General features: G+C 32.0%; 2 protein-coding genes across 2 annotated transcripts; one reads left to right on the plus strand and one right to left on the minus strand.

Moving 5' to 3' along the window:
- Positions 2,399-7,196, plus strand: LOC107621859 (O-acyltransferase WSD1). Its single transcript, XM_016323843.2, has 5 exons — positions 2,399-2,657; positions 4,425-4,985; positions 5,536-5,889; positions 6,195-6,332; positions 6,455-7,196. The coding sequence occupies exons 1-5, from the start codon at positions 2,472-2,474 to the stop codon at positions 6,596-6,598; spliced, it is 1,383 nt and encodes a 460-aa protein (XP_016179329.1). The 5' UTR covers positions 2,399-2,471; the 3' UTR covers positions 6,599-7,196.
- Positions 7,088-8,605, minus strand: LOC107623588 (40S ribosomal protein S9-2). The gene is made up of 3 exons (XM_016325911.2): positions 8,460-8,605; positions 7,992-8,373; positions 7,088-7,445 (listed from the first exon to the last, which is right to left on the minus strand). Exons 1-3 carry the CDS (start codon positions 8,485-8,487, stop codon positions 7,262-7,264), a joined length of 594 nt encoding a protein of 197 aa, XP_016181397.1. The 5' UTR covers positions 8,488-8,605; the 3' UTR covers positions 7,088-7,261.

The following is an 11,246-nucleotide window of genomic DNA, read 5'->3' on the forward strand; positions in this document are numbered from 1 at the left end:
TAAGAAGACTCAAACTCGCAACCTCTTAGATGAGTATGGAAAGACTATGACATTTGAGCTATATAACTCATTAAAATTTAGTTTATTGGAAAAAATTATAAATAATATAACAGATTATACATATATTTATACACAAATTATAGGATAATTAATTTGATGGCTGATATGGAAAATATAACAATTTTAAACAAAGTTATGATATTTTCAAATGAATAAATTAGATTAAAAGTTAGATTTAGTAACAATTAATAAGATAGGAAGTATGGATTTCATAAACTTCCAAAAATGATTTGATCAGAACCAACAATTCTAAAGAAAAAAACATTATGAGCAGTTTTAACACTATTTTAAATAGAATATAACTCTTATTTTTTTTCTATTTGATTAGATTATCAAAATATTGAAATTGGAAATACCTTGTTGTTGAGATTACTCAATTTTAGAGCATTATTAATCATGGGAATTAATTACTTAATATTTTATTTTCATGTGAAAATTATTGTTAAAACACTTTGAGCATTATTCTAAGAATAATGTGTGTGATGATTGGATTTAATTTATATATAGTTTTTTATGGTATATTTTGGTGGTTGAGATTTTATGGTGTGTTAGTTATATTTCATAAAATTTGTAATTTGTAGTTAGTTATTGATGATATTATCAAAAGAGATTAATTATAAATTAAAAAAAAAACTTTACTCTTTTGCCGCTGGCCAATGGGTTAATATTTTTGTTTTTACTATTAGAAATTTATCAAACAAGTATAAAGTCAGGATTGTCAAACAGGCCAACCCAATCCATTTAGGCCCAGTCCATTTAAACTCATTTTATTTGCGGGTCATAATTTTTCAGTTCGGAGTGTTTATGGTCAGGCTGATAGATTAAACGAATTGGTCCGTTTATTCTTTTATTTAATTTTTTAAAAAATATTTTGACAAAAAAAATTTTTTTAGGTCAAAAGTTTTAAACAAACAACTTTTTTTTTAGTTGACGAATCAAATTTCCGGATCGAATCGAAAAATATATCAACTAAAAGTGCAATTTAAAAAAATAAACAGACATCTCATTTAACACACAGGTTAGCTCGTTTAACCCGTAATTTTTTTTTTTGAGAGCTCAATCCATTTAACTCGAAATTTAAATAAACTTAATTTTAAAAATAAATTTCGCTAATTTAAATAAATAAACGGATTAACTCGATATATTTGGTCCATTTTAACAGCTCTACATAAAGCTAACACTTAGAACATATTGGAATGAACTAACAACTAACAACTAAGGAGTAAGGAGTGATATACAATAAACAACAAAGTTGGATAAATGAGGTAGTTGTACTGATGTTAAATAACAACAAAGTTAGTTATTGGTTTTTTGGTGCTGTTTTTGTTTTTTCTCTTTTATGGACTAGATCTAGTGGGCAAGGAAATAAATCTTACCTTTCTTAAATTATACTATAGTAGAACTTTAAAAATAGAGAAAAATATACATAGATGAATTACTTCAAAAAAGTCATTAAAACAGAGATATTAAAATTTAGAAAAATTGAAAATTTATAACTTTTACTAATAATTAAAATAAATTTGTTCTCGCAAATTAAAGAATTTAGACTAAAAAGTCCTCTAAATCTATCTAAAATTAGATTTAGATAATAACGATGATAATGACGGTGAATAATTTTTATAAAGAGGAGAAACAATATTGTTGGAAAAACTGGAACGTACCTAGTTATGTGAAAAGAATGAAGTAAAAATTCAAGAAGTGATACATAATAAACAACAAAGTTAGAAAAATGGGTGACTGTACTATTGTTAATTAATGGTTTGTTTTTTTTTTGTTTTTGTCTTTTCTCTTTTATGGACGAGATGACTATATCTAATATTCTAATGGAACAGGATAATAAATCTTAGCTTTTCCAATTGAAAAAATACGAGGAGTCAATGAAATATTTATACAATATGTACAATAGAGATTTAGGGAGTATTAGAGATATAATTATTAGTGTTACCTTTTTCCATCAGTTGAAGTTTTTAGGATGAGTGGTATCATGACATGATATTAGAGCGCTAGATTCGAAAGGTCAAGAATTCAATCTTTGGTGAACCCCGAAATCAGTTTAAGCTTTTGGAAAGATGTTTATTATCGCTAGTACTCGAATGGTTATTCTAAATAGTATGAGGGATGTTCATTTTGTAACTCGATAGTCCATTGTCTCCCTAGCGAAATCCTTTTCAATTACCTATACCATAAATTATACTCACAGGTAAACTTTTAATATATATTTATAAATTATTTCAATAATTTATTAAAACAGAGATACTAAAATTTATTAGAGATAAAATAAAAACAAATTAAGAAATTGAGGTATTTACCATTTTACCTGGATGAGAAAAGTAACTAACTAACCTTGTCTATATAAATGCAGGTCTGTGTCTTCCTTATCTTCAAACAGTTTATATTGAAAACGTAGAAAAATGAGTGAGTTTGAGAAAGATGCTCCAATGGCGGTGAGTCCAATGTCGAGTTACCTCAACACCTCTGCCTTGAACGTATTTATAATGGTCGTTTTTGAGTTGGAGATTCCAATTGATGAATCAAAGATCATGCAAGTGCTTGGAGATGTATTTGTTCCCCTCAACAAACGTTTCTCTTCTATCATGGTAAAATCTCATGTCAACTTTAGTGTATACATATATATCATACAAATTAAATTAAGGTTTATTAGCAAGACGACTCACTATATCATGATATATTTAAGGTTTAATTACTTGGTCTTTATAGTTTGAGGAAGTATAAGTAGCAAATGGAATATTTGTACAATATGTACAAAAGGGGTTTAGAGATGTTCGATTCAGTAGGATATCAGATGTTTATTATTCCTGGTACCCGGATAATTATTCTGGATATCATGAGTATATTGTGTTTGAGAAATTACTAGTATTTTATCATGTGTTCATTTTTTAACAGATATTGGGTCAAATAAATAGTCCATTGTACATATTGTATAAATGATACTTCATTGGCTCCCTAGCGGAATTCTTATAGTTTTACCAAATTTTTAATTAGGCTTTTATACTTTTTTTTTTTTCCTTTTAATTGGGTCCCTACACTATTTTTAATTTATAATTACGTTCTTTTCATGTTAAAAATGTTAAAATAACATAATATTTTTACCAAAATACATGCAGTCAAAAATGTAATTAAGTTTTGCCAATGAGTTATAACTCAAATGACATAGTCTCTCCATACTCATCTAAGAGATCACGAGTTCGAGTCTCCCTATCTTTAGTAAAAAAAAGTTTAATTAAATTTTTATACTAGAAGGACTTAATTACAAAATTAAAGCAGTAGGAACCCAATTAAAAGAAAAAACTATAGAAATATAATTTAAAATGTGATAAAATTATAAGAACCAATAGAATAAATAAACTAATATTTAATAATCATTGATGTTAGTTTTGCGCTCTTTATCTTTTTGATAACATTTTAACTAAATTTAAATACACATAATTGGATAAATATTAATTTCTAAAGTAAAAATATTATGTGTATATTAAAAATAAATTAATTAATAAATCCATTATTATATATTTATATACAAAATATTTATTATTTAATTTATTTTTAATATGTATTTATATTAATAATTGATTTATTGGTTCAACAATTATCTATGATATATTTAAGGTTTATTTAAGTTCATTTATTAACAAGTGCACTTGTTATTAGAACGACGGCTCTATATCATCATATATTTAATAACCATTGATGTTAGTGTTGTCAAAAATAATTATGTATACATACAAAATTAGTCATTAAATTAATTATTATATATTTATGTATAAATATATAGATATTTAACATGTATTTTATAGGAGTGAGTAATTTTTTATGCACACCTAGCATTGTTATAGTGTTGTTCTCTTTATTTTTTTATTAAAATTTTACTAAATTAAATACAACATAATTGGATAATTATTAATTTTTGAAAATATAAAAACCACTCTTGTCTAAATTTTTTTATAAACAATTATGACTTTAATTTTGAATAGAGAATATAAAATTTAGCTTCTTTTTGTTTATGTAATAATATACGACTAATTATTTATGTTATATTTATTTGAGTTTTATACTAATGTTGCATGAAAATTAAATTCAACAGTTACATGTGAAAAAGTTTGGGTGGCAAAACAGGTCAAAACCGTCAGGCCGATCTGTTAAACCCGCTAAAAAAGGCGGGGCGGACTAGGATTTGGAGCCCGCCAAATTAAAAAAATTCGCCAAACTCGCACCGCCAAATTGGCGGATTTTGGCGGGGCGGGGCGGGCCGAAGATCCGGGCCCTATTTCACCGCTATGAAAAACTAAATTTTATGTTCGAGATATAGAAGTAGTATTCTTAACTTAATGGAGTAATAAATTTATCAGATTGAAGACAAAAAAGGAAGGAAGCAATGGAAACAAGTTGATGTGAATCTAAAAGAACACATCAAGATTCCAATATTTGCAAAGAAGGGTCTGAAATTCTATGATGAAGAATTTGATGAATACATGTCAAAAATAGGAGGTGAAAAGTTAGCACAAGATAAACCACTTTGGGAAGTGCATCTAATTAAGTATCCAACAAGAAAAAACAATGCTGCGGGTACATCGGTAGTTAAGTTACACCATTCTTTAGGAGATGGCTACACCCTAATGGGGTCATTGCTTTCATGTGTGAAAAGAGTTGATGATCCTTCAATTCCCATAACCTTTCCTTCAAGCCATGCAACAACTTCATCATCTATTAAGAGATTACCTCAATCCATCTTTTCAATGTTCAAAAGTGCATCTGATTTTGGATGGAACATATTAAGAGGTTCAAATTTCATTGTTGATGATCAATCACCAATAAGGCCAGAGAATAAGGAATTCAAACATGGTTTTGGTATCTCAAATGTCACTCTCTCTTTGGATAGCTTTAAAGAGGTCAAAAATAAGCTCAAAGTGGTAAGTATTTTTCTTTTCTTTTCTTTTTTTTTTCCCTCATGAGAAATTGTGATTTCCAAACACATATATACCCTGTTTTCTAATTACTATAGTATCTTTTTTTTTTTTTTAATAGAAAAAGAACTTTTTAGAATTGCACTTGTAACATAAGTGGTTGCTCAAAACTGTCGCAAAAAAGATTTTATAGCAATATAGAATATCTGTAAATTAATTTAGTGGCAATTTATAATCCAAAATACTATTATTTGTCAAAATTGTTGTAGTTTAATATTTTTTATTAAAAATTGAGACAAAGTTGTTATTATTTAACACTATTTTTAAAACTATAATTATTTCAATAAAATTTAAATAATCTGAAGCGTTAAATAAATTAAATACTTAATTACTATGTGTTATCATTAAGATTATTATTACGTTGAACATTGAACACACTTGTGAATAAATAATTTATTTAACACATTATATATATATTTTTTCCTTGAAAAAGGTTAAGGTTGTCTAAATTTTCCAATGATAATAAATATAACTCTTTATATTGTTAATGATCCAGACCACAAATGATACCCTAGTGGGGATGATCTTCCTGGGAATAAGGTTATACATGGAAGCAAAGAGTTATGAATCAAGAAAAACACAAACAACAGCAATAGTGATGCTTAATGCAAGAAAAATTAGAGCTTACAAATCAGTGCAGGAGATGCTTCAAACTAATTCAGAATCCTCATGGGGGAATCGCTTTCATTTCCTCCACCTTCCAATACCCAAATTAAGTGATGCCAATACATCCAACCCACTTGACTTTGTTTTGGAGGCCCACAAAATCATTATTGGTCTCAGATATTCTTTGGCCCTTCCTCTCAGTGGTGTTATTTTGGGGATGCTGGATAAACTTCAAGGCACAGAGGTTTGTTGTAGCTCAATTTTCAGCAGTTCAATATTAATTTTGATTTCCAAATAGAAATTATACATTTTTTTAAATATTGTATATACAAATAAGTAATAAACTCTCCAATGTTTTCTTTTCCTCATTTCTTCAGTCTCTGTTTTTTCCAACAGGCTTACAATATATTATCATTTTTTATAATAGAAGAATTACACTCCATAATTGGCATTAATTCTTTTATTAAAGAAAACAGAATATAGTAGATAAATGGCACGAGAATGATAAGCAACATTTGTAGTAGTTTAATTTTATTGAATAAATTTCAGGCTGCAGCAAAACATGTGTACAAGACTGTGGCAAATTCAAGTGCTATCATCTCACATGTGGTTGGACCTGTGGAACAAGTGGCTTTTGCTAATCATCCCATCAAAGGATTTTATTTTACAGCAATTGGTCCACCTACTGTGCGTGCACCTCTCTACTCTCTTCTTCTTCTTGAATAAAAATAGATAAATAATGTTTTGAATAAAAATAGATAAAAATAGATAAACATGGTAAATGATATTGTTTCAAAAAACTTATGCAGAGCCTGACGGTGACAATATTAAGTTACATGGGAAACTTACGCATTGGATTTGCAGTGGATAAAGGATGGATAGATGAACACCACCTCCTTTCATGTTTTGAAACTGCTAAGGAGATGATTTTCAATGCAGCAAATAAAATATGATTTTGTTTTACAAAAAGTGGAAATGCATTATGCTCTCTTGTTGTCCAAGTCTTTGTTGCTGTGTATCCTTTCTTTTTTCTGAGTCTAGTGTTATTTTACAATAAAGGGTTTTGAGTTGCACAAATGTTTTCATTCAACTGTGCGTATGGATATGTGACTATAACTTCATTGTGTTCTTTCTGCTTATACGTTTATGCTCCCCGGCCAGATTCTCATCTTCCTAGGTTACTGATATTGATATAAATGTCTAAATCATCCGTGACTCTTTCTGGCATGAAGGAATTCCTCAAAGATAATGAGTAGTTTATCTGACGTAAGAAAATTTATCAAAAGGCTAGAAACCAAAGAGATCAAATCATAATTGAGCTATTTGTATCTTTGAGAAAATTGCTTTTGTTAATTTTTAAGAGATTGTTATTATTTGCAAACGCCCACAATCAAAGAACAAAGGAGATATTTGGCGCAAAACTTTGTATTAATAAAAAACAATTTTAAACAAAAAATGTCCGAACGTTTCTTAGCAAAGCTTTTCCTCAAACAAAAACATAGATTGCAAAATTATAAGAGTTAATCATGGCAGAAAACTAACAAGTCTAGAGAGAAACAGAAAATGAAATGCTTGAAAAAGTTGTAAGTAGGGAGGAAGAGATATATCCATATAGTTTAATCTTCATCTTCCTCATCACCATCTCCACCAGAAGCCTTCTTGGCAGCAGCCCTCTGGTTCCTTCGCTTCACTCTTCCAGGACGGCCACCACCGAGCGGACTTGTGAGCGAGAAATCAATGTGTTTCTGGGAATCAACCCTAACCATGAATGATGGGATGTTCACCACCTGCCTTCCAACCCTGCCAACCAGAAACAACACAAACATTGTAAAAACTATTAATCAAGCACACAAACAAGTTTCTCTCCAATTACCCAATCACATCAAGTTCCCTATCATCTAAATATATTGCTCCAGATTCAATTTTGCAGCAATACATTTACCGTCTATAATGCACTAAATAAACTTATCTGCCTAATTTAAATTGAACAGATCTTTTATAATCATATAATTAAATAATACTTTCAAAATGTTTTTAAGCTAATAAGGCATTCTGGTGAGATTTCGAGTGAATTCTTTTAACACCTTCTATAAACCACTCTATAATTATGATGATCCTAATTATATATGTAAGATCAATTCTACTGAGAGGTTAAGCTGGCGTAAAATAATTTTACCAAACTAGAAACCTATGAAGAGATCAGACTATAATTTTGAGCTATTTGAATGTTTGGAGAATCAGATTCTTAATTTGACAATAAGCACAAACAAACAAACAGCGAGTGATAGAAAATTAGGAATTTAAAACCCTAAATTTTGGAAAAAAGTGAAAAGAAGAAAGGAAGACCTAATGTGGCGCTGGCGGATGAGGACCCTGGCGTGGTGGATGGACTTGGCCATGCCGGACTTGAATACGAGAGTCTGGAGGCGGCGCTCGAGGAAGTTCTCAACAGTGAGAGCGAGGACGTAATCGAGCTTGTTCTGAGTCTCGTCGAGGAGGCCGTAACGGAACATCCTTCGGAGGAGAGCCTCACCTTCGAAGATCCGGCGAGGGTTCTTCTCGTCGAGAGTAAGGAGAGTTCTGGCGTTGTTGCGGATCCTGCTGAGTGCGTACTGCACCCTCCACAACTCCCTCTTGCATCTGAGTCCGTACTCTCCCACCAGCTTCAGCTCCGCGTCCAGCCTCTCCTTCTCGTACGGACGACGAGGCTTCTTGAACGTCTTCCCATCTAAGTTTCATTAATTCATTCTTAGAGAACAAAACAAGACAAAATTTGATTAATTGAAACGGATCAGAGAGAAAAGAGAAGCTCACAATTGCGATAAAACGAGACGTGCACCATGGTTGCTGCTGCAGCGCGCGCTCTCTGTCTCTCTCACACTCACAATAGGGTTTCTTCAACTTGGAGAAGTATTACTTCGTGCTCCACTTTTCCCTTTTAATTGTTGTTCTAAACCCTAATGGCTTGCTGGACTGGACTTGGCTGGGCTATGGCCCAATTAGAGGATTATTATATGGTTTTTGTAAAACCTCTTATTCTTTGGTTTGTTTAGTACAAATAAATAAATTTAGAAATCTATGGCCCAATTATCAAGTTCTATTGCAAATATGGCTTTTTTGGGCCGAACAACGAACTGGGTAGTCGGGTCAAGCCCAAGCCATGTGATGAAAGCAACAATATTTGCCCCGTTTCATTCATTGATTTTATGCTATGTATAACACTCCATGACCAAAAAAATAAAAATAAAAAAATTGCTATGTATAACACTAATTAATTCAAGTATGAAAATTGAAAATTTCACGTCTTGAACCTAATAAGCAAAAGGAACACTTGAAAACCGGTAGAACCGCCCTTGTTTAAAATTGAATAATCACGAGTAAATGGAAAGTAAGTAGTAACCCATTAATTAGTAACTCTTTCTATTTAATTATTATTATTATTATTATTATCACAAAGTAGTATTATTTTCATTCGAGACATGGTACCAATATCCAATCTATAAGCACCAAATCTGATTTTGCATCATGCTAGAAAAAGATCATGTTTGAATAAATGATGTTAAGGATACCAAATTTCCTATATTCTTATCATGTATCTTTAGTTTTGCTACTAACCGTGATCAATTAAAACAAACAATGTTAAAGCACAGAAAACACACATCACGATTCACAAAGACAAAGATGTTATAAAGACGGTACATAAAGAAAATAAAACTAAACACAAATTGATTTGTATAACCCAAAACAGTATGTTCTGTTTAGACAAAACTTTCTCACTTTCAACTCAGTCAACTAGTCATACTATAAGCCCGAATCAGAGATTAATACTGAAGCAAAAAACATGTACATGATGAAGTAACCATGTACCAATTTCATCCCTAGAGAGAAGAAAAAAAGACACCTTCTATGCAAGTTTTAGCGGGAACAAGCTCAAGCAATGAGGAAACACTGTAGGATCATGCATTGATTTTGAGCTAAGATCCTGAACATAGCAAGCATGAGAGATCTTATTATTCTCAATGTCATATAGGTATAGAGTTGCACACACCTTCAGCAACAACACCCCATCCTTAAATCCAAGAGGGTTCATCCATGGGCTACTCTCCATGCTCACTCTCTGCGAAACATGATTCTTCAAATTTAAGAAGAATTGAGGGTATTCCCTTTCAATCTCATCCAAATCCTTAGAATGCTTGAGTGTCCACTTAAACTCATAGTAATCTTCAAGGTACCAAACATGAAGGCCTATTTCAGAAACCAGAACATAGTGAAGCTTTCCATTGTGATCTCCAATGCAAGCTTCAGGCACAGTGCTGAACTCGAAAGCCGGCACCGGAACAGAAATCAACAATGCTAGCTCCTTCTCAACATCAAAACTCAGCACTTGATCACCATCTGTAAGCCAGTGCAGAACACCACCTATATGCACACCTTTGTTCTTGATCAAATTGTGATCACAATGGCAAACTTCTGAGGATACCTTCCATTCTTTTGTTTCTGATGAGTACACATGAAATTCAATGTACCATTCCTCGTCATCATCCCCATCCTCATCCTCATACTCATCTATGCAGAACTGAAGTTTCACAAGCTTGAATTTCACAAAGATTTCATTGCATTCTTTCCTCGAATCGCTGACGAAATCCTTCGGCAGCACCGTCGCAGGAGGCCAAGATTACAACGGATTCTGGAAGGAAATCGAAGACATTGTGAAGAACTTTCTTGGAAGATTGTGAATTGTGAGCGATGTGACTAACTGTTTTGATGTCATCACTGCACCATTGGAACTTCTCTTGGAAAATGAAACCTGTTAGGGACAATCCTGTCTTTTCCATTTGCGATTTGATGAACGGGAAGCTGGAAATCATGGCGCGCCAACCTCGTGAAACGCGCTTCATTCGCAGCAATGGCTTCACCGGAAGCCTGGACAGAATGTCAAACATGGTGTCACCGTTCAGAGAACTCTTCAACTTCTGCATTCTCTGAAAAAACGAAAATACACAGAAATCAATCACGTTGCTTAAGAACAAGATCAGAATGTTAGGGATTTCTAATCCACCATGTGCAACAAATAGAACAGTCAACAGTGTACGGAAACAACTCTCTCGGATCAAAGTATCAACAAAAACGAAGGGGAAAAACCGAAAAAGTATTGAACTGTGAACAACGGAAGATTATAACAAAAAAAAAAAGTTCATTCTGCATAAATTTGAGCTGAACCTTGGAAGTTGAAGCTGTTTTAACTAAAAACAGAAATTTAAAGAAGATGAAAGGATGAAGAAAATGAAAAGCGTTAATAAAAAAGATAGTGCACTGCATTACGATTGCTATGAGGAGTAAGAGAGAATTCGAACCGTCATGAAGCAAAAATGGAAAATGGTGAAAAGAAGAGAGTGCGTTTTATGAGTGAGTGAGTGAGTTGTAAAACTTTCAAAACAGAAACGCACTACTCAGTACTCACAGTCTCACACAGCAACGAACAGCACATGGAGAGAGAGAGAGAGAGAGAGAGAGAGAGAGAGAGCGGAGAGAAGGAGAGAGAGAGAGAGAGAGAGGGAGAGAGAGAGAGAGAGAGAGAGAGAGAGAGAGAGAGAAAGAGAG

This window comes from Arachis ipaensis, chromosome B10 (genome assembly GCF_000816755.2).
Source record: "Arachis ipaensis cultivar K30076 chromosome B10, Araip1.1, whole genome shotgun sequence".
NCBI lineage: Eukaryota > Viridiplantae > Streptophyta > Magnoliopsida > Fabales > Fabaceae > Arachis > Arachis ipaensis.

Bases quoted from the DNA above. Each gene is read 5' to 3' on its own strand.
- LOC107621859 (XM_016323843.2), top strand. From the start codon at position 2,472: ATGAGTGAGTTTGAGAAAGATGCTCCAATGGCGGTGAGTCCAATGTCG. The intron at 2,658-4,424 runs GTAAAATCTCAT...TAAATTTATCAG, and splicing joins AACGTTTCTCTTCTATCATG to ATTGAAGACAAAAAAGGAAG. The intron at 4,986-5,535 runs GTAAGTATTTTT...TTAATGATCCAG, and splicing joins TCAAAAATAAGCTCAAAGTG to ACCACAAATGATACCCTAGT.
- LOC107623588 (XM_016325911.2), bottom strand. From the start codon at position 8,487: ATGGTGCACGTCTCGTTTTATCGCAATT. The intron at 8,374-8,459 runs GTGAGCTTCTCT...AATGAAACTTAG, and splicing joins CGTCTCGTTTTATCGCAATT to ATGGGAAGACGTTCAAGAAG. The intron at 7,446-7,991 runs GTCTTCCTTTCT...TCTGGTTGGCAG, and splicing joins ATCCGCCAGCGCCACATTAG to GGTTGGAAGGCAGGTGGTGA.